This window comes from Egretta garzetta, unplaced genomic scaffold, assembly GCF_000687185.1.
Source record: "Egretta garzetta isolate BGI_Z169 unplaced genomic scaffold, ASM68718v1 scaffold787, whole genome shotgun sequence".
Taxonomy (NCBI): domain Eukaryota; kingdom Metazoa; phylum Chordata; class Aves; order Pelecaniformes; family Ardeidae; genus Egretta; species Egretta garzetta.
This window is the reverse complement of record NW_009260266.1, coordinates 715,950-739,414: the sequence shown is the minus strand read 5'-3', so window position 1 is coordinate 739,414 and position 23,465 is coordinate 715,950. Positions and strand designations below refer to the sequence as shown.

General features: G+C 37.4%; 1 protein-coding gene across 1 annotated transcript in view; it reads left to right on the top strand.

Annotated features, from left to right (window-relative positions):
• The window catches only part of HELZ (helicase with zinc finger), an 89,887-nt gene that overhangs the window by 1,384 nt on the left and 65,038 nt on the right, over positions 1 to 23,465 (top strand). The window contains exons 2-5 of the mRNA XM_035897709.1: positions 14,045 to 14,049; positions 16,656 to 16,883; positions 18,505 to 18,541; positions 21,891 to 22,015. Coding sequence (XP_035753602.1) covers positions 16,674 to 16,883; positions 18,505 to 18,541; positions 21,891 to 22,015 — 372 coding nt within the window. The 5' untranslated portion in view covers positions 14,045 to 14,049; positions 16,656 to 16,673. The remainder of the gene's footprint in view (positions 1 to 14,044; positions 14,050 to 16,655; positions 16,884 to 18,504; positions 18,542 to 21,890; positions 22,016 to 23,465) is intronic.

Here is a 23,465-nt window from a genome sequence, read left to right as displayed (position 1 = left end):
CTCGGGGAGGAAGATGGGGGGAGGCAGAGGGTGGGAGTCGGCGTTGTTTTTGTACCGGGCGGGGCGGGAGGGAACGGCTAGCGACAGCCAGGAAATAACAATAATAAAATAGAAGTAAAAAAAAATAAAAAAATGGTTTAGGTAGGGGTTGTTGAAGGATGGAAAAATAAATTGAAAGAATTTAACAGCTGTTGTAAAATTAACCCTCGGAGCAACGAGGACTTGGCAGATAAGCTGATATTTTTGTTTTCTGCAGGAAGGCTTTGTCAGGGCCGAGTGGCTAGAAGTTGGGAGGTCTAACACAGATCCTGAGATCATCTTCCATACAATGCAACTGTTGTGAAAATGAGAACAGTTTATACTGCAGGCTGCGATACAGTCCTCCCAACAGAGACTATACGTATACGTATATATTTTTAGGGCAAATCCCCAAGTAGGGGAAGCATATATGTTAGCCCTCCTGGGGTGGGTCATGTCCTTTTATTAATTCACAAATGAGTGAAGTTGTTTGGCTTCAGTGCATCGTTAGTCAAACTGTTGTTTGATTATAGTAATGTGATTAAACATATCATTGATGGAAATTAAGAAGTAACTGCAGGGAAACAGTTGCAAGGTTGCTTTCCAATAAATGACAAAATGAGTAAGGGGTAACAAGGTAATAAGATTTTTTGCATTATCGGGGTACAGTGAGGTTGAGATGAAGTTTTAAAATTATGTAATACATTTTGCTATTCATTGATGAAATAAAATAATACAGTTGTAAGACACAAAAATGTTCTAAAAAGGAATATCCCCACTGAGAGATGACTGCCTCATAGCTAGTCTTGTTGGGATGGTTTGAATTGTTGGGCTCTTCTAATGTTGTTCTTAATAAATAGTGTAATTGAAACAAGGCAAAGGATAAAATATCCTCCACCGCCCTATTTATTTGTTTTTTAAAAATACGCATTTCTTTTAAAAATGAAATTATAACCAAATTAAATGAAGTGATACTTGGCAAGTTTGCATTATTTTCCAAGACTGATTGGGAGAACAGGGAGGTTTTAAAATAATGTGTTTTAAATTCAATTGTTTCAGTACTTTTGAGTCCTAGCACATTGTGAATGAGAACTCTGGGGTTTTTTAAATGGGAAAAATTGTTTGACTGGGATGGTCTGGGGGTGCTGGGCAGTCTGCTGATCCTCTGTAGTGAGGAGCTGATTTTGAACGTGCAGTTGAAATGTAGATGAGGGGAGAGTGTACAAGTGACCACCACCTTCCCTCCCACTCCTCGGGATGCAGAGGGATTCACTCTTAGAGGAATCAGACTTTGGTAAGCTTAGCTTTTACAGAGCAAAAACTGTGACTCGTGGAAGCAGAGTTAAGCTTTTTTTGTTGAACTTTAATTAGCCGAACAGATTTTCTTTATTGGTAAGTGAAGGGACATTTAATGTGTTATTACTGATAAAATTGAGTTCTCTTTGTAAATTGTTGTGAAGGCAGAAATTACTTTTTTTTTTTCCCCCTAGCTGAAATCACATTTCTGTTATCACTCCTCACCTCTGTGAATTTTTTTGACTTATGAAATGTACAGAGTGTGTATTTCCCCTCCTTTAATTCATATGGACACTGTGCCTTTTTAAGTGAGCCAGATTAACTTTTCTATGAAAGAAGCTTATTAAAGTGATGGCTCTAGGACTTGAAAGGTTGTACTAGCTAGTTTTGTTGGGGTTTTTTTGTTTATTTTGGTTTTTTTGTTGGTTTTTGGGGGTTGTTTTTGTTTCTCCCCAGCAGACTAAAAATTAAAAGGAGATGTGGGAGTAGCACCTTAATCTGTAATTTTTCCCAGTTCTGCTTCTTGATCTGTCATGGAGGATCCTTTCCCTTTGTGAAATCTCATTGATTTCAGAGAAGTTGCTCCTGGGCTTTGTGATCTGTATTAGTAGATCTGGTTGCTGGAGAAGGGCTGTAGTTTGGAGAGAACTACTGGAAGGTTAGGTTTCATGGAGAAAATCCCATCTTGAAAAATGTAAGTAACAGTGTCCAGGTGGTTGGAAGAGGTAATACTTCCAAGCGGAAAGGGTACAGGCCTAGTGCTTGAGAGATCTGGACAGCCTGATGCAAATCACTTCACCTGTTTATGCTTCCTTTTGAAGGAATTTAAAATAGGAATAGTGAATCTTACCAACCTGTAAAGAGTCTTGATGCCTGTGGATGAAAGAGGCTATGTAAGAGCTAGGCAATATTATTACTGATGTTTTCCAACTCTGTTAATTTAGTAGTCTGATGAATATTTTCTCCAACATTGGCAATTACTTTTGTTACTAAAAATCCCCTTTGCTATTAGAAGCTGGGTATTCTTTTTGACTTTCAGTGTGGTTTTCTTTTCTCTTTTTCTTTTTACTCGTTGTTTACTACCATCTTACATTTGCTACTGCACTTTATTCTAGGTGTTTTCATTTTAGGAATGGCAGAAGCAATTGCCAGAGCAATTCAGATTATTAGTCGAAAGCCCTTGAATCTTTCACCTCACTGGCATTCCATCCTGAGGTCAGTGGTACCTAGATAGGTCTGGTAGCAGGAGTGAAATCTAAATTAGGAAAGTCTTTTGTAATAATTTAAATCCCGTCCCCTGTGTACATCCTGAATAACTAGGGAAAGCCATGGGAGCTGGCTTGGAGAGCGAGAAGGAAGGATGGTGTCGTTCTGCCCTAGCGTAGGGGTAGGGTTGTTGGACAGCTGGCATTCCCCCTGCCTTGGGGATGAGTAGGCCAAGAATCCTAGTAAACATGAATACTGTCCTTACTTTTTCCTAGCACTGTTAAAGGCTTTTTTTCCTGGAAGCAGGTCCCCAACATTCCTCTTCGTGCAAGGTTGCTGATGGCTCATCATGAGGGAGAAAGCAGAAAATTCTGTATTCCCAGTCTTCCTTCCTGCTCGCCTATTGTAGCTGTTTAATAATTTCTCACTTCTTTTGTTGAGGTCCTAAGGCAAGATCCCATTATCACTATGTGGTATATGTATTTTTTCCCCTTTAAATGGAAGTATTATGGGCTAGATGATCAGAACAAACAAGACCTTCCTTTTTTGTTCTTGTTTGTCTTGCTATTTCTTCTGTGGCCTTTGGCAGTAGTCAGCACTTGTGTTTATGTATATCAATGACATACATTTAAAGACATTGTACTTTATATGCTTGATTTCTTACTCCCTTTGGTAGACTTCTGTGATTGTCATTCTTTTTTCAGCAAGGAAGAAAAGAGAGAATATTAAAAAAGAGACTGCTTTTTCAAAATTTTGCACACAGCATTGGTGTGGAATAAAAAAAAATGAACAACTAACTGCTTGGTCTTCCAGAGATTTTGACTGGGAAAGTAAAAGCTTGTTTTCTCCTGCTATTTACTTTTGGGGGGGGGGGGGGGAAAGAAAGTAGCTAAACTTTATAGGCAGTGAAATTAGAACTGTCTGCAAGGTCGGACCCTTCTGCAGAAACAGGTCAGCTTCTGGGGATTTTATTATGGTGGTATTGATATGTAACTCAAGTTCCTTATTCAAAAACAGTCTTGCTTACTGAGCTTTCATCTTCTCTTCACGCAAATGTTTACGATGTGAGGCTTCAACCAGAAGCAATCACTCATGTCTGAGAAACACAGAAAAGTGAATATTACTGTAGGAAGAGAAGTGCTTAGGAGTTTAAGCAGGGAAATTGTAATTACCCGTGGGTGAGAATTTGTTTTTCTGTTGCATTTCCATTGTGCTGCTAGTTCAAGTTAAAGGATGCTTAATGTGGCTATAGCATAATATCCAAGTATTTCTCTACAACTCTATATGCAAATTAATTGTCATAAATTTAATAGAAATGCACTGGTTATTTACCCAGTCTTTTCTGAGAGTCCTCCAAAATACCAAATTGTAGACTTATGATAGGAAAGTCAGGTAAGGAATCATGGATTTCAATCTTTTTCCTTCTTAAATGTAATTTTACTACACTGAGAGGTTCTATTTCATGACTAAAAAGTTTGAGTGCTTACTGTGGCCCCATCTTACTTCTGAATGCATACAAACTATCGAATTTTCTAAGTGGCATGGAGTCTTTGTCAGATGTTAGAAGACTCATACTTTAGGAAGAAGGTAATTTAGAATTAACAACACTGAACTATATAGCTTTTCCAAGAAGCAGTAGGTACGCAGTGCTACTGAGTTGGTAGCGAGAATTTTTGTAAGTGATTTTATGTAAAAAGATGTTTTGGAGATGTTACTGTAAACTGTTGTGTGATTTGTTTCTGCTAGTCCCAGGAAATACCACTTGCATGAAGAATGATGTGACTGAGGTGGATGTTTTTAATCTTTGGCTTATATGTGGTCTGGGGAAATACATTTCATGATCTCTCCTGTTTGTAAGCAGTAGAAAGGCTAATGATTCTCAGAGCTGTAAAGACATTGGAAGAAAGAGAATAGTAGATTTGTGTTAGGTGTGAAATTTTGAATGTTGGAGTGGCAGGAAGTGGAGGGTAGAAATGTGAGCAGTGCGTGGATTTGTCTGAGCTGCTTTTATGGTAGGTAGGGTCAGTGTTACTTAGAAATGATCTTTCAGTCTGTGAATTTTGCAATGTTTTGTTTTCATACTTATCTATAGCAAAATACTGTATCCATCAGAACACTAAAAATCGTGCTGCTTAAATATGATTAGAGTATCTTTCAGAGCCCTTCAGACCCCATGGCAAAAGGGAAATACGTAACACAAGAAGAGCTGTTTTTGAGAATCTTGGTTGTTAGCAATATGGCATGAGCATTTAATTTGCTGTTTTTTTTTTTTCAGCAGACTAAGAAAGTCTCAAATCTTTGTGGACATCATAAATGGAGAATGCCACAAATGAAAAGAATAGTTGTTTTGGTGGCGTATAAAATAATGCTTCTTTCTTGTATAACTTTATTTGATATAAGATAATCTGTATTTTTGTAAGTGAGAATTTCATTTTGTCCTGGGATAGTTTTGGGGGGATGGGGACAGGCAGTGTGTTTCTGTTCCCGAGTAATGTTCGTTCCATCGCTTCTCTTAACTAAATTCCCCATCAGCTAGCTGGGTTTCCCAAATACAGTTGACCAGCCACGATAGCTGCCTTGCATCTGATCCCCTGCCATCTCGGGAGCCAGAATTTGTTGGACTTCTCTCATTGTCTATGCAGGAAGGTCGTTAAGGGAAATGTTTTTTTCGCATACTTCTGAATCTGCCCTAATGCAGTGTTGCAGCTGAGTGCTGTGGGTATTTTATTGAAGTGATGTTTTTGATTATAGTTGTTTGTGCTAATGGTTTTGAGGTAACTGTACTCTGGCCATATCTTAAGACACTCACACGTTTGGAATGGTGCAGGACATTTGTTTTGTCGTTTGGACTGACTGATATTACTTGGCTGCAGTTTTGTTTATATTTGTTTGGCTGGGCTAGACACTGCTTTTCGTCTCCCGAAGTTTTGTCAGAATTATGCCATTAACCACAGTAGGATCGTTACTCATTCCTGCTGATGTCTGTTCTTTGAGTGGGGTTTAAAATACGTGACTGAATCTCTTATGTTCATTTCAAAAAGAATGAGTAGGGTGAGTGCCATTGGGAAACTTGTGGTGTTTTGGATACAAGTTATGGCGTTGCCCATAGGGTTTGCTGTGCGAGGAGAACTTGGGAATCCATATGCTATTCTCATGAGAGGTCTAAAAATTGAACCCGTTGGTAGTGTCATGTTTGTGTATTTGAGGAAACGGGGATGTTATAAAAGCATTATCTGGGTGCAGAAGGGTTAATATCATTTAAGTACAAATAGAAGACAACTCAAATCAGGCTTAGCTATATTATATCAAACTATTTGAAGCACAGTCTTATAAAAAAGAATTTCAAAGATTATTTACAATAAAGATAGCAATTTTTAGTGGTGGAGGTTAGTTACTGCTTTGAACTTTCAAAACAGCACACAAAAATATCATACACAGTTATATAATAGGTATGGTTTGGGGAAAGATGTGTTTGGAGTAGCTGTGGGTGGCATGATTGTGTTATTAAATCTGTTATGGTAGGACCCTTTTGTGCTAAGCACTGTATAAATGCGTAACAAAAAACTCAGTCACAGTATTATTCACTACTATAATAAATTTAAGTTCATTATAATGCTGCAATGAAGACTGCGGTATATTGAAAGGGAATGTTCCTGTTTAGTGTCGCAATTTTCTGCCTTATTTTTGTGTTCAGTTTGTGAACTGTGTGCTATAACTGAGCAGTATAACTGATATTCAGCGTGAAGATTTTTACATTCTTTTGCGTCCTGAATGGATTGAAAGAGTGGTTCATATTTTGCATCTCAAACAGCAAATAAACTTAGGGCTCTTTTTTTTTTTTTTTCCCATCCAACTGTAAAACTGTGATATATACCTGTAGCATCTGCATTTGCAGTGGTGAGCAAAGCTGTGTTCTTCAGATAGGTCTCCTAGTCACAGCGATGTGTTGCTTTGCAATACTGGGATGTATCAAGAGTGGAGAAAGTTCTTGTATGAAAATGAAAGTTTGGTATTTGAGGAAAGTGTTTCAGCATCACTACAATATCCCTGTTAAGAAGAGAAAACTTGGATTGAACCATTGAGCTTTGGAGTTTGCAAGGGGTTTTCCAAAAGGGGATATGCTGTGAGAAATAATTTCCTGATTTTAAAAATACTTTTATTGCTGAAATCCAAATACAGCGGTATTAGAGGAAGCTGCGAATTGAACACAAGACTGAAAGTTAGGAACTGCTAATTTTTATCCTGTCTCCGAGACTGATTAAATTGGTGAACTTCAGCAAATGAACTGTGGTCAAGTGCTCTCTGAAGCTGGTGCTGTATGAGTGGAAAATTTGATGAGCATCGTGGAAAACTTTGACATGTGTTGCACTTAAACTTCTGAAATACATTTCTAAATATCCTGATATGTATTTTGTTTCAAAATGATGCTTGGGAATCTTCTTTGACTCCCCTTTGCATTCCTTGGGAATACAGTTTTGTACTTGCTTGGCACTTTGAAAATTCGGTGACAGATGTGTAGTCACATATATACCGATGTACCTATATATCATACAGGAGACATTTCTCAAAAAGGAGTTTTGGCAATATCTTATGACTCAGCGGAGAAGAATATTGGTAATTGCATGACTGTGTAAGTCCTTAAAACTAATGGTGTTACTTTTTTTTGGTCAAAATTATTACTAAACATTGTAATGTGAAGTGTGCAGAGACTCCTGAACAAGGCCATGTTGTTATTCACGCATTTAAAAGAGAGGTTCTGCCACAGGTAGTTTATAGTTGTAAAAGTTCTGGATTATGAGGTTTAAACCAGCTTTTAGAATATAAATACTGTATTCTTCTGCAAAGTGTGTTTGAGTTTGAGACTTGCAGGTTGGTGCTGCTCCACGGAGGGCTGGCTGGTCGTGCTGATTTTTCCCTTTGTTTTTCTCTGGCAAATTTCATTAAGAGAAGCAAAAGATTAAATTACTTTTCTAATGTATTTTTTTAAAGTAAGTAATTGGTGATGTTGTTATGGGGATAAAATGGTAACCATGGGACAATATTTCAATTAAAATGCCCTCATCTTGGATAAGTGTGAGAAACTCTACTCCCAAAAAGCAATAAGAACATACAGGTATATGGAATACAAACTGCTGCTGTTAACCAGTTATTATGAAAGATTGTTTACGTGAAGATTTTCTACGAAGCAGCCAAAAGAACTTTAGGCGGGGCAGAAGCACCACCTATTATTATGTTACCTGATGCTTACTATGACATACTCCTCGTTTCAGTTCATTATTACTTGCCAAATTCTAATTATTTGGGTTGAAATTTCCCATGGTAGGTGTCTATCCCGGGGTGACTTTTTGGGTGCTATGGAGGGAATGAAGGGTTCTGCCAATACAATGCCATCTTTTCTAAAAATCGAGCAAAAAATCTATTCTTATGTTCACAATAAAATAAAAAAATCTGATGTCCTATAGTGCTGCTTTGTAAAAAGTTGAGATGTGGTGTAGTTTCTGCCAAGGATATACTTGTTATCAACCCTTATCAACCCTGTGAATAATCTGCTCAGTGCTGGTCAAATTGGCATTTAGTACAAATCTAAAAGATCCTACAGTTTGAAGGCTAGGGGATCTGCATTCCTCCCTGCTATGATTTTGGACAAAAATGAGAGCACAGGGAATTCCCTTTCTGTACTCCCAATAGCCAGTTCCTCTTTCCTGCCAGCTCTACCTCCATGCAGCATGGAGGAAGCAGCAACTGGACTTAAACAGAAAGTGCAAAATGCAGATTTTCGCAGAATATGTAGAATAAATGTGGAAATGGGGGTGGGCTGAACAGGGGAGACTGAGATTGAAAAATATTAGTGTTAGAAAGAAGGAAATAGAAGGGAAGCTCTGCTGTGTGGGCTACATATAATTTATTTTATAATGCTAATAGAGTTGTTTGTGGAATACAGTTTCATTATTTGCATAAATTAGAAAGTGTTTAATAGATGGAGTAGGGAATAGCAAAAAAAAAAAGGCAAATCATACTTAAGCCCTATCTTTGCTACACTTCATTTTCTGTATTTCTAATGAACGCTCCCATTTTGTGATGTAGAGAAGTGCTGAATACTCATAAGTCACTCTGCAGACACCGGGTGTTCTGCTTTGATCATATAAAGGGCTATATAGTACAGGGCAGAGCCTACTGGGGAAAAATCACTTTTAGTTGTCTTAGCCTGAATACAAGAAGTTTATAGAAACTTTTGGCTTTAATGTATTTTAATGTCTTAAGTATTTGTAAAATGGAAATAATGTCGGAAGGATGTCGTCTTAATGATTGTGAAGTGCTCGGTCACAGTATTTGTAAGCATTATGGAAAAGTTCAGGCAAACATTAAAATGCAGTCTTGAGAACCAGATTTGAGGAGCATGCAGTAAATAAGGCCTTAGACCCTGTGCTGCAGTATTTAACCAGACGTCTGTTAAGCGGGCAGCCTCTGCTCTGCCTGCTCACGCCGCCAGGTAGCCCTTGGACAACGTAGTATGGGGCTAATACAGGGCAAGGCTCTCATAATGCAGGCACACAGGAGGGCCAGCAGGAGCTTGTACAGATACACTTGTTAAAAAACCTTTGAGTAGTAGACTTTACAACCTAGTATTTGTACTGTAATTTTAATGAATGCAATATATATATATTATTTGCTTGCTGTAACTAGGAATCTTGTGTCTGTCAGCTATGGATGGCTTTCAGGCAAAGCAAGTACATGCCAGGTAGACGTTGTGCTTTGACTTGCCATGTATTTTGCTTAGTTTTGTAAGTAATGTTTTTGGACAGCTGTGTGAAAAAGGATCATTTTAAAGACAGGAGATGAAGATATTGGGGATACTTATGGGGTGGTTAAAAGTGCTGAGGCCAGGAGTTATTTTCAGATTTTGAGCCAAAGATATCCAGTTTGTCCATGTGTAAACGTTGCTGCCACTGGCTGTATAGATTGTCCTTTCTGTTGCTATTTCTAAAATGAAAACAAAAGAGAGTAAAGGTAATAAAGTGTTAATAATCACTGAATAAAGTGTCTGTACTGAAATCATAACTGGCACGCCATAAAATCTAACTCATTACGATCTGTGATGTATGTAAAGTGATTTAAAGAACACAGAGGATCCAGATGCAGAAGGCATTTGCTCTTAATCTCAATTGCTGCTATATTTTTGTTACTATTGTTATGTGAATTGTAAACTACCCACAGGCACTTGTTCCTTTTTCAGTAAATGTGGATGTGTTTATTCTATATATTAAATCTACAGGATCAGACTCAGGGCTCCACTTATGTGACCAGAGATCACTTGTCCTCCTAATTTACGGTCCTCACTTCAGTTTTTCAAGGTGGAAGGATAACCTAAGTATTTAATGGTCGGGGACATCATGAACCTCTTAATTTTTTTTTTCCCTTCCCGAAATCAAGTGTATCATGTTTCTTAGAGGCCATGTAGCAGAAGTTCTTGCTGCTGTTATGCTATATAATAAAACCTTGAAATAAGCTTTCCTCATTCTGTATGCTTCATTTCAGATTTCACATCATTTTTGGAATTTAAAGTAGGGTCATTTTGCCTGGAGTTGTACAACATTAACCAGAGTAATTCAGTTATTTCAGAAAACTGATTAGATTGTCCTCTCTCAAGGGTGGAGACTTTTGTATTTGTTCTGTAAGGTGTGCAGTACATTTCTGAGCACTGTGTATAACTAATATTACTGGCTTCAGCCGTAACTGCAATAAATGAGTGCACAAGATCTCTGCTATTATATTTTTCTTAAAAAAAATAATAAAAAAATAGCAAAAGCACCTTTCATTTTACTATTTTCTGCACCTTGTGCCTGAAAGATGCTCCATCCTTTTTCTCTCTGTTAAGTCTTTCGTATTGGTGTAGTGCACTGTCATTATCTACTCTCATTTTATTAAATGATTTCTGAGTGTGGGATTATTTATGATGTATATGTCATGACACTAGGAAACGGCATTTTTCCTGTGTGTGTCTAAGTGGCTTCTGTATTTTGTGCGGCTGTATTTTATTCCTTCCTGGAGGCTTGAATAAAATCCTTTTTTGTCTTAAGGCAAAGATAAGTTTATTTTATCACTATAGGTAAGAAAAATAAATAGATATTTCTTTTTTTTTTTTTTTTTTTTTTTTTTTACTAATCTAAAGGTACTTGAGTGGCATTTTGGAGTACTACAAAAAACAATTACGTAACGTTATCTAGAGGTGCAAGTATGCCTTAGGATGGGGGCACTGGAGATGCCAGAGCAACTGTACGACTTCACAGTAGATAGATGTATTATTCCTTATTTTAGTATGTGGACCGACAAATGTGGTTTGGTTGCAGAGTCTTGATAGCTGAATTTCAGTGACCCATCATTTTTAACTATAAAGTTGGCATGTTCACAGTAGTAACATTTTTATTGTGTATACTACACAATGCAGTGTAATTAATGCAGTTTATTAACAAACCCAGACCTTTCCATACCTGTGTAAATTACAGTATCTTGTCAGTCTTTTCCTGATAATTTTGAGGGAGAGGGAACTAGAAGATGCTTCGGTCACAGATTGTGTCCATACGAACTTTCTGATTTCCCAAATATTACTTCTCTGTATTGTGGAAACAAAACATTTTTGAGGCCTTCATATGTGAATTGCTTACATCTCAATTTTACCAGTAACAAATTGCAAAAACTATGTGATGTGTGCTGCCGGTGTCTGTAGTCTAAAAAGTTTGGAAACTCTGCTTACGTGAAATCTGGAAACTACTGGATGGATCCTTGAGCAGTTAAGCTAATGAATGCAGTTGATGGCTTTTATCATTATGGGCAGGAAAAATAAATAAGATTTTTCTTTTACTGATGAGGGATATTTTGGTACAGTGCTATCTCGCTGGGTAAATGGCAGCACGTGGCAGTAATTGATGGGGTGACTGACCTCTTGGTATCAATAAGAGGCTAAATTATAATTTCTCCTTTCTTTGAGTGGACTTAAACATCTGTGTGTCAGTGATCTGCCTTGTTGCACATTTTTCATAAAATTTTGCACGTTTTTCATGAAACTTGCAGCACCTTTGTGACCCTTTAGACTTCTGTGAATTCAGTTCAAATTGACTTAAAATTCAAAAGTTACCGGGGAAGGACAGAGCAACCATTCTCAAAAGTAAATCTAGTGGATCTCTTCTTGCCTCTTAAATGGAATTTCTGGGAAGTTACGATAAAACAGCTGTCTTTTCTTTATGTATTACCTGAATTTATTGCATGTTTAAAACTTCTGTCCAGTTCGGTGGCCAGCCTTTCCACTTTGCAAGAAGGGCTGAAAAGTCAGAAAGGGTTAGGAGACACATCGTGGTCACCACACGCCTTTCCTTAGAGAGGGGTGGGATGAGTTGAATTCCTGCCCTGCTTTCCCTGAGCCTGTGCCAGCTTGACCGCAATAGGCAATGGGATGGCAAAGCCTTCTTCTCCTCTCCTTTCCCGCAGTACAGTGGGCTCTTAACAGGAGGACACAGCTGAATAGCTTTGGCAAAGAATATTTGGGTGCTTATTTCTCACAGCAGAACTGTTTGAAGGGTTATGGCTTGTAACGGGAGGCAGCTGGAGAGGGTCTTCCCCTGCACGTTCCCCATGGCAATGGGCCTCATTCATTTGCTTCAGTTTGCGAATCCCAGGATGTGGCGCTTGAAGTATATTCAATTGACAGTAAATTCCTACCAGTCTCCCTGCAGGACTGCAAGTTGAACATCGTTGCTTTAGCATAAATCTTTACGAGAGATGTTAATGTCTGGTTAAAATATGCAAATATTTACTGACTTGTCTACTGTTTGTCAGCTTGGCATGCGAGACCTTGGATCTGATCCTTCTGTCTTGGCAGACATTGGGAATTTTGCCAGTAACATTAATAGGAACAGCATTGTGCCCTCTAATCTGTTTGTTTATGAAGTGCAGCGAGAGTTATCTGGCTAGATGCTTTACAGTGAATTGAAAAAGCATCTGTCTGAAATTTTTTAGGAACTGTCACATGCTTTAACTTATCATTATCTTAATGTATGGACTCTTTGGTTCCATCAAATACATTGGTAAGTTGTGAAGCATGGAAGTGCACAGTCATGAGTTAAACTGCTGTGAAACACTAACATTTTAGTTCACAATGTTCTCTCTTCCTACGTTGATTGTTAGTTTGAAGTTGGACTCACCAGACTGTGGAGTAATTCTTCAAAAGCCTCCCGTGCACCAAGCAGGCATAGTGTTTACTTGAAAATAAATGACCATGTAGCTCACGTTGTTTATCGCTCTTCCTTCTCAAACTGTCCCTTTTACCTTTCCCAGCCCCCTCTGCAGTTCTGGAGGGGAAATGTGCAGTTTCATTTGGAGACTAGATTTTAGTTACTCTTTTCCTGTTTGTTTACAAAATCCCTTTGGAAAGAAGGCAAAATACTCATTAGGAATATTGAGCCTGCAAATCATTAGTTGCAGGGAAAAAAAAAAAAATCCCTCACAGTTCATTGAAAAAAAAACCACCAAAGTTTAAGTTATACCAGTTGGAACTAACCAGATCTTTTAAATGATATTTTGGGGAAGCGAAGCTTAGCACAACTGGGCCTTTGAAGAAATGTAAGATCAGTAAGTTTTCTTCTACTTAAAGGCAGGAGTTTGGAGGTACAAAGTATAATGCCAGGATTAGATTTAGGCATTAGCCAGGGAGGAAGAGTTGTGTAAACTTCGGTCTGCTGTAGTCAATGCGATGCTTACTGTCATATCAGGTGGGATTACACGGAGGCGCTGTGTTTAAATGTTTTACTTGAGTGCATAGATTGGGAGCCTTTCTGTAGGCAGCAGTGCTGCTGTGAGATGATTCAAAGCTAAGAAATGCTTTGAATTGACCACTGATAGTAAAGGCGCTGCTGATAAGACATTGTGCCTGTACTTTTAAGGTAGGACCACCTAGTTTAGATGTGTAACTTTAGATAGTGGGAATATGCCTGTTTACTGTTTCTTCAAAATTTTGAAGATGTATTCAACTTTGCTATTAGAATAACTTGCTACTCAGATTTGAATTCAGACTCTTCTGCCGTGCGGTTCTCCAGGCCATTTTGAGAAAATGAATACTTCTGACATTTGTTCTGTTACACGCTTAGTATTTTAAACTCAGTTTTACAGACAGAAGTGGAGTGCACAAGCAATTTGCTCAGTTTTGCAAAGAGAGTTGGAAATACAGTGCAGACCTTGCGACACTTCAGCTTTCAATTCTAGTCTGTAATATCTACTCTTGGAGTGAATGTAGAAATTCCAGGTTTACATTTGAAATTTTTGAAAGAAAGCATTTATAGAACTCAAATTTCCTTTGACAAGTGTCTCCATTCCTTGGCTGTTAAAATATTAACTGTTCTGAAATAATTTTAAACACAGGTAGGTCGGGTACTACAAGAGATTAGATTTTAAAAAAGCATGGTTGTAATTCACATGCACATAATCGAGTCTCGGTTGCTAATTTAGGTGCAGCTCAGGAGACCAAAGCTTGGAGCACAGGTTTTTAAAGAGTCAGCAGGAGGAGCTGAGTGCCTCCAAGGAACAGTTGGAGCACCGGGATTGGAGTCTGAAGGAGATGGTGTAAATACCCAATAAATGTGCATGTCTGTGATCGCGTGTATGGATATAAATGGAATCGAAATGAAATCTGAGAGCCTGAATGTATAATTTTCCCCATGTTGTCCACACACTGGTATTTATGATTAGGTTTTTTTTTTTTTTGGAAAACTACACTGCAGCGGCTCCTTATCTATCACCGTGTCCCATGCACTGTGACTTCAGTGGGTTTTTTAATTACACTCTGAAATACTGATAGTGTGACTCAGTTTAGCCCAGTTACCCAAACAGCCTGGTCCTGACTTCTCTTGGCTCCATTTAACTTAATCCATTGCTTAGGGTCGGTTAGGTCCTCTCAAGTGCTCTCCGGGTCCTCAAGTTGACCAAAGCAGTTGTGTGGCCTTTGCAGTACAGTAGACCACTGCTGGGCATGTAAAACCTGTCTTCTCCTCAGACAGACTACTTCACTATTTACCAAAACAGCCAGCATGACACCTGATAAATAAAAATGTTTTTCTTTTACATGGTGCCATGTTGGAGATGAAGGGCTGGATAACGTAGCTTCCAAATGCCCGTCAGTAACGCTGGCCAGGACAGTTAGGATATGATCTGTCTATAAAGAGTACTTTGGGGAAAAAACACACAGAAGCTCTGCTGAGACTTTTGGCCAAAGGAATTTTAGTTACATGTCAGCCAGGAAGTGAGGAAATCAAAAGTACAGCAGAGTTCATGAGTCCCTAAGGAGGAAAGCAGAATGTGTGTGAGAAAAACATCAATTAACTATTGTATTACTATTGAAGCAAATCCTAGATTTGTAAAATTCACTGTGGCCTAAAATGTTAGTGAAATGGAAATCAATGTAATTTTTAGTTGTATCTAGAAAGGATCCTTGCATAAACAGATTAAGAATACCTAACATTTACATAATTGAAAATATGTGCTTAAGTGATCCAGCTGAGGGTCTTTAATGTTAATAGAATAACTCTCTGAATGAATTGACTCATATGTATGGAAATGCAAAACCTACTTGCCTGTTCGTATTCTGATTGAAAATGGGGACTTATTTTTAGCACAAAAAGAAATATCTGGATGAATGAGGTAATCATTATTAAGCAAGAGGCATATGTTACAGATTTGTATCAAGATGACTGCAAAATATTCATGCTTGCATTCCTTTATTTTGGAAAGATACATTGTTGTACATAAGAAATGTTTGTATGAACATTGTAAAAGGGAAGGTGGGTTAAGTCAAAATTGTCTTGAAAAATCAATATTCCTTTATGTGTCTATGTTGATACTGAACATCAAATTTTAAGAATGGAAGGGAACACATAGAAGACTGTCCTATGATATATGAAAAGTCTTGTTTACATTTCTACTGTATATTGGCTTAGGTATGTGCCAGTGAGAAAAGAGGGATAGTGAATTTTTTTTTCATATAAGGAAAATGCATTTATTTGCCCTTCAGATTAACTTCTTGAAGTTACCTTACCTTAGTTTGGTTAAAAACCTAAAAATATCAAGTATAAAGGAAGTTTTTAGCAGTGAACTTCTAAAGTGGGCTAAAGATAGTTGAGAAAATCTTAATAGTTGATATGTAATCGCAAATATTGATAGTATGCTGCTTGCTAAAAATGAAAATGAGAACTCATATTTTTTTCCTCTTTCAGTTATCAGAACACATTTATGTGAAGTCAGCTTTAAAGTGCAGTATCTCTAGGGATATGTATCGTATATTTAAATATTACGTCAACAAAGGGAGAATGTAGACAGGGATTATAGAAGTGCTTTGCTTTTTTACTGGTGGTTTAGGTTGGGGATAACCATTTGTCTCAGTTTATTGGCAGATAACATCTGTCTTGTATACAGATTTTAATCACAACTGTTCCCATTTTTTTTCCCCCTAAAAATATTGACAATTATTTAAGAAGTTCTGCATAAAGGTGTTGGTGTGGCAGGGGTATCTAGGCTTTCTTAGACATAAATGGAAATAAACCCGCTGAAGGAAGAGGCAAACGCTTTCCTGTTGACCTCCTCTTCTTTCTCATTCCTCCTTGTCCATCCCCATCGTGCTTCGCCCAGCCGGAGCGAGCGGCTCCCTCCCCTGAGCGTAGGTGAGAAGCGCTTTGAAGAGGAAAGGTGTCTCCGAGTAAATGGCTGCAGGCTGGGAGAAAGAGCCAGTGGGTGGATGAGTTGCATCACTTCCAAAGCAAAGACCTTGTTGCCAGCAAAGGCCCAAAAGCCTCTATGTAGCCAAGGACTTAAATCCATGCTGGCTTTAAAATTTGAAACCACTACTTATATCCTTAAAATCAGTCATAGGCTTAATAACTTCTTGAATTAGCATCAAAACTGAGAGCTGGGAGTGAAGGAGAAAAGACTGGGAGGAGGTTAGTTAGCGAGGAAGATTGGGATAGGAAGTGTGAATGGCATAAACCGAAGGGGATGTGATACAACACCTTGAGATGGGAATGGAAGTTGGTTGGCAAGTCGTCACTGCCATTATGCAGCTAACCAACGTTTTATCATCCCCTCTGCCCCCACTCTAGGATTTCTGTCCCTGAGTCATGGCAGACAGAAGACCAGAGAAGTCATGTGAACAAGCATGTGAATCTCTTAAGCAGCAGGATTATGAAGTGGCAGTGAAGCATTGCACAGAGGCTCTCCTTTCCCTCAGCCAGTACCCCCCTGCTCACCTCCCGGAGGCATGCCAGGCAGAAATCGACCGCATCAAAATCGAGACTCTTCTGTATAGAATTGCTTCCTTTTTACAACTTGTGAGTGTGACTCTTTAATAGTATCTAGTGAATTGGAAAGAGCGATCAAATATCTTGTACTGTCAAGATTTAAAGAAAATTCCGAGTTTTCCTGTGATTGGCATGTTGGTTTGCCACAGAATCCCGCTTGCTAAAGCATATATGAGGCTTCCGTCTTGTACTTTTCCCTGATCTGTTTATTTTTCAGGATTGGGATCTCTAAGTAGTCTGGGTCTGAATCGCAGTTCTCTAAAAGCATGAAGAAAAATACTTTAAAAAAAAATAAATAATGAACAAACAAAAAAAAATGCAGGAAGGCAAAATATCTGGGTTTAGGGTATTATGTTTGTACAGTTATGCTGAATTACATACCAAATTACCTTATCTTTAAAGAGCATGAAATTAAGGTTGCAAATCTGAATACTCAAAAAACAAAGTTAAGGAATGCCAAAATTCAGGTAGCCGGTTCATGCCTATTTCACAATTCATTGTCAAATTTGTGTCCTTCCTTTAAAGCATCAGAGTGCTACACTTTAAGAAAAGGACGCTACAGTGCTTAAGAATAAACCTACAACCTGCGTGCTGAACCTACATTTTCCTTATCTTTCTGTTTTGGAAATGTTATTACAGATTTACAGGGGCCTTGTCCACCCCAAATCTTCATGTATTGGGTATGAACAGTTTCATCCCAAGCACAAGAAGTTTGGCCAAGTTGTAAGACCTTTCTGGGCAGCTTTAAGATAAATCTTGCCCGTCTGATTAGGGAGCATTTTTAAGCATTCTTAAAATAGATGGCTGAATTAGACTATTCAGTATGCAAAACAAGAATTGGGAAACTTCTTAAATTAAGACATGACCTATCTTATGGCTCCTCAGGCGAAGGGATTCAGAAATAACTAAGATTACTTTTTTTTTTTTAGTATAAGTTGTGCTACTACAGACTTGACTTCTCTAAATTATTTACATAGGCCAATATGCTGATAGACACTTAGCAGTATTTAATACATTTCTGACCCGGATGCCTTTGAAAATCCTGTGAGGCACCTATCTAGATGGTCATCATAGTGAAAATTATTGCAGTAAGTCTTCAGGGGCTTTGGAAAAATAATTGTAATCAAACCCTTCCTATTAAAGACTTGAATTATATAGATACTTAGACTTGTGAGTAAAAAAAAAAAAAAAAAAAAATCCAAATTTTACTTCTTTCCTACTAAACAAAGTAATTTTTAAAATCAACACTGATTAGACAGAGTAAAATAAAATACATACCTTACAAATTTCAACAGTACCATATTAGTGCAAGTTTAAACGAAGTTACAGTGGCTAGAAAAGAAAGTTAATTTTTTAATATTTTTTCCTAGGTGTTGTGAGCCACCTACAAACACATACATAAACATACACCTTTGCCCATTCATATTCCTCTCTTAAAATGTCCATTTGCTGAGAATTTGAGAAAAAGTCAGCATTCTAAGAATTAATTATATTCTATTTGACATGTGACTGATGTTCTTTACATGTTCCACCCTGGAAAAATGAGATAATGGATTCTTAAAAGTTTTAAGAAACTCTTAATTCAAGCATGTAGTTGTTTATGCTAACTGGAATAATGCTATTTTTAAACTTTTCATGTTTTACCTTTCAGAAAAAGTATGGGCAAGCAGATGAAGACTGTAGGCATGGTATGCTTATTTCTTTTTTTTTATTACAGTGTTATAAATTGCAGTTAGTTGCCTGAATTTTTAAAACTCATGCCCCAATTTGTTAATTTGCTAACAATGTTTTTTTTTCTAGTTAAAATTATGTATCTGCTTTATAATATTTTTTCTACTTTTTTTTTTTTTTTTTTGAGAGCGAGATCTCACTATTTTGTAACTCGTGTTCAAGTACTGGAGCTCAAATGCATGTCTTTGGCACAGCGGTGCTATTTGGCTAATAAATATTTCAGTATTCAAATGTAGGATGAATTGACAGTGTTAGGATTCTTGTGAAGATGAAGAAAACTGATTGTTCCGTCTTTCTTCCTAGGGGCGTAGTGGATATTTTGGTTTGCGTTTTGGGACTTGATTCAGGGAAAATCAAGATGATGTACTTACATTTATTCCCATTTGTTAAAGCTTCCAAATGTGCATATGTCACATTGAAGTTGAGCCTTTCATGTTGCACTGCCTTGTTCGGTTGAGGTATTTTTAAAGGAATTAACCATCCTTGCTAATGTTCTGTTATTCATGTATGATGCAAGTGATTCAAGACTCAGTGAGAACTCTTTGCTGAGTTTGGTAAGCATTGGATCAGAGTTTCTCAGTGAGATTTGGAAAGAAAAGGTGGGTAGATCCCACTTTCCAGTTTTTAGTTCCTTAACTACTCTTGAATTTTAAAGGAAACTTCCTCAGACCAGTTTTGTTACACAGACTGTGTGATGTACTATTCTGACATTCCTGTGCTAGAAATGATAATCTTTAAATTGCTCCTTTCTGGTTTTGTGGGAGGTTTTTTTTTTTTTTTGTTTGTTTGTTTGAAATGCATTGTTCTTCACTGATACATCATAGTCTGGGGAATTTGTGGGGCTCTTCAGTCTGCTTGTGGAGGCCCACAAAACATAGCTAAGAAAAGTAAACTTGCTTTTTGTGGGCGTAAAATTAAAGTTTAACAAGTTTTAAAAGGCTGAACATCGCTTAATCAGTACCATTCTTAAAATAGTCTGGATTTTTTTTTAAAGCTGCTTCTTTTAACTGTTGGTATATGCCAAGGGTGTAATAGTCTGACTGACCTCACAGTTGTCTTTCATGATGGCAAATAAAAGCAAGAGAGAGACATATGGAAAGATGTTAAAGGAGGTGGGAGGGAGAATGCTGTTTAATGAATAGCATTCTCATTGCTGAGATCTGATGGGTTCGTTATGGGGTAGATGGATGACATTCATCAGTGAAAACTTTTCTTGGCATATGTGTCAGATATCAGTAGCTCAAAAGAACTGTCATGTTAACTATTTTTCTTCTCTCACTGGACAGGCATAGAAGTGGGTGGAATAGGAGTGTCGATCCCTACTTTTTTTTTTTTTTTTTTAATTAAATAGAGAAACAGCTTTCAAATGTATATTAGTTACAAAGAAATAGCGCCCAGTTTAATGTTAGTTTCCTTAATTCATGCCAGCATGTTATGCAAATATTTTTTCCAGATCTAAAACGGAAGACATTTTTCAACTTATTAATGCCCTATTTATTTATATATAAAAAAAAGTTGTGTGTGTGTGTATATATATATTCGTATACACACACCCACCATATTTTTATGAATATATGAACGAACTATCTGGATGTGGTTCCCTGTGATGTGCTGCTGTCAGTCGTAGCCCAGCATCTGACAGTTTAGAGTATCTGCATTTGTGATCTTGAAAGGTCTTAGTTTTAGTTTTGTTTGAAATACGCTTGGGAAGAAATAACCATAGTATGGACTACCTGATACTCACACTTCGTTAATACTCACATTTTTTTTTTAATAGAGTTTTACTCAAGCTGCTGTTGTGTCTTTTTACAAGACTTGACATGTTGCATACCTGTGACAGTGTTTTATTTTAACCTGAATGATAAGTATATTTTAGAACAGCTAGAGAAAGACATGTTCTTTATAGTATGCTGCTTGCACTGTTACAGGGAATGATGATAACTTTTACAATCTGTTAAATTATTCTGCAAATCCTTAACAAAAGATACTGGTTAATGTGTTGTAACTTTTTATGTGCAACTGTATGTTTTAGCTTGGTAATACTATGTAGTTAATGATACGAAATATCATAATTGGACATCTAATCTTTGAGGTTAAAATAGCAAACAGTCAGACATGTTAAAGCTATTTCTGGCACTGCTTCTTCTGATTTGGGAAGTAAGCTCTATTTTTGGAAATGTGGTCAGTATCATCAGCGCGGTGTATTCAGACCAAGCTTTGAGGCACTTCATAAACAGGATTTAGTTACCATTTCATTTGGAAGAGATGTCTAGTTGTTTTCATGTGAATGTTTTCTGTGGGACTATTTTTTCCTTAGTCTTCCACACAATTTCTGTTAATGATGTGAATGTCAGCTGAGTGAGGAGTTTTGATTTATTATTCTAAAATGTAATCCTGAAGTTGTGGTGAATGTAAAATTCCTGTTGGCACTAACAGGAGCTGTTTGCATCTGCATGAGCAGCAGTATAAAACCAGATATTGGCGTTGCCTGCAATAACAGTAATATATAGTACAATTCTGTAATTTTAAACAACTGTCCAGCCTTCTCTTCAACTCACATGCTTAGCTTACTAGCTTTTTAGTCACTCTGGCATTTTGTTTTCTGGACAGGTAATATATATGATTAAGTGTTATTCCTGCTTGTCTGAAGCACGTCTATATCGTGAAATAAATCCTTTCACTACTGGAAGTGTCAATGAAAGTGTCTGTTTGGCTGGCTATCTGATCCAGTGCTAGGCAGCATTAGGAAAGTTTTCTGTTACAGGGAGCCTGTAAATTTCTGGACTCAAACAATCATTCCTATATCCTGCACTTTACAGTGTAAGTGAATAAAAGCCCTTTTAAAGTAGCAGGAATTGACCACGAGGAGGTTAGCTATATTTGGAAACGACAGGGCATGCTTTTTGTGAGCATGAATGGATCTTCCTGAGCATGTTTGTGTTACTGAGAGGTTGTTGGTTGCTGGTTTTTTTACCCTTTCTGTGAAGAGGAGGTCCTTTGTGTCTGTGTCAGATCTTTGAATTTACCCTTCCCATATTTAGTTTTTGTCTGTTTTAGCATGTAAACGTTACAACTGGTTTTGAGCTCATGTACAGCATTTCTTAGATGGTGGGAGACAAGTTTCAAGTTAATACTAGACAAGAGCAACTAATACTTCCATTGCATCCAAGACTTGTCTTTCCAAGAAGCTATGGATTCAACCCCAGTTTCAGACTTTATTTTCATGTTAAAGGTGAAGGAAAATTGTATATAGTTTATTTAAATGTATACTGTGATGAAGCTAATAGTTGCTGATTTGTGTTGCAGTGCTGGGAGAGGGGCTGGCCAAGGGAGATGGATCTTTCCGTGCAGTGCTCTGCTGCATGCATCTTAAAGGGAAGCTGCAAATTGTGTCTAATGTTCTTTCCAAATCACTGATGGGTGAATCACTGGTAAGTGGGTTTGCTGCAGTCTACATAATTCAAAAAGCAGTTTTGTATTTCCTTTTTTTACAATGTGTTTAATAACAAAGTTCTGAACATATGTTTGACTGGCAGGTTGCAACAAAAATGTATGAAAAAGGCAAGGATAAGTATATAGGCACACATGTATAATCAAGATATTTAGGTTGTTGCATTACCAGTGTTTCTGGGTTGTTACGATTTTGAAAGGGGTTTTTTTGTTGTTGGCTCTGAATCCTCAAGGAATGCAAAATAATTTGCATATTTGTGTGATTGACTATAATAATGTAAAACTCAAACTTTTTCTTACTTTTTTAAAATTGCTCCTGACACCATTTTGTATGTATTTCAGGAAGCTTAGCTATTAAAGCAGAAAAATTATTGATAGGACTTTTAAATGACTGGCCCATGATAAGTTGTAAGATAGCATGAAAAGCTTTTCAGGGAAAAAAAAAAAAGCTTTGCATTTCAAGATAAAGATTTGAGTTCAAAGCTTCTATTTCACCCTTGAACTGTCAAAACTTGTAAAGATGCTTTTAACCCCATACATGTAAGTAACTCTTCTGACTCTCACGTGACTACTCATATGGGGAAAATTAGGCACATACATCAGTCTCCAAAGGATAGTTTCCTTTTTATTTCTGTAATCTGGATTAAATAGCCTGCAGTTCATCACCATGAACTGCTGGTGATGCTAAATCCAGAAACACGGTCATAACACAAACAAAAGCGGCTCTGATCAGACCATGAGGAATGTGTAAGTGACATCAGAAACTGTTGTAGGAGGGCCTATTACCTTGAAATTGGATCATGTCTCCTATATCTCGGTGCTTAACTTAATCAGTAGGTTGTTTTTGAGAGGGAGTTCTGTTTGTCTGGTATATATCTTGAATTCCCTTCCCCCCTGCCATTGACTATTTTTACATAAAGAAAAGGGTTTTTTTTCTTTGTTTAGCTGGTGTTTTCTAATGAAAAAATGTTCCATTGAAAAATTCCTGGTGAGGTCGAAGGAAACTTCCCTTCTGAAAAATTAGTAAAATAGCCAAAAGTTCCTTATCGCAGGAAATGTACGGTGCCCTTGTTTTGAGCTATTGTTGTGCAAATAAAAGTAGCTTTGTATATAATTCCAGAGTGTCATCCCAAAGCAGAATTTGAGAGATTTTTACAAGCTTTAGGTGTTTAGACGCAGTTGTTTTCAGTAGGAATATTAAAACCAGCAGCTGTTTTACTGACTTCTGCCATTGTCTGAGAGGAGAAATGAAAGAAAGTTTTGGAGTGAATTTACTGAAGAGTTGGAATCCATCCAGTTTCCTCCCCAGTGATTTGAGAGAGAATGGTTCTTGCTAACTTTTTTATGCTCTAATATATTTAAGCTCAACAGGTTCAATTTGCAGCCTTTCTGCTGAAGAAGTGAAAAATCACTTTGTCAAAAGCCTAAGTG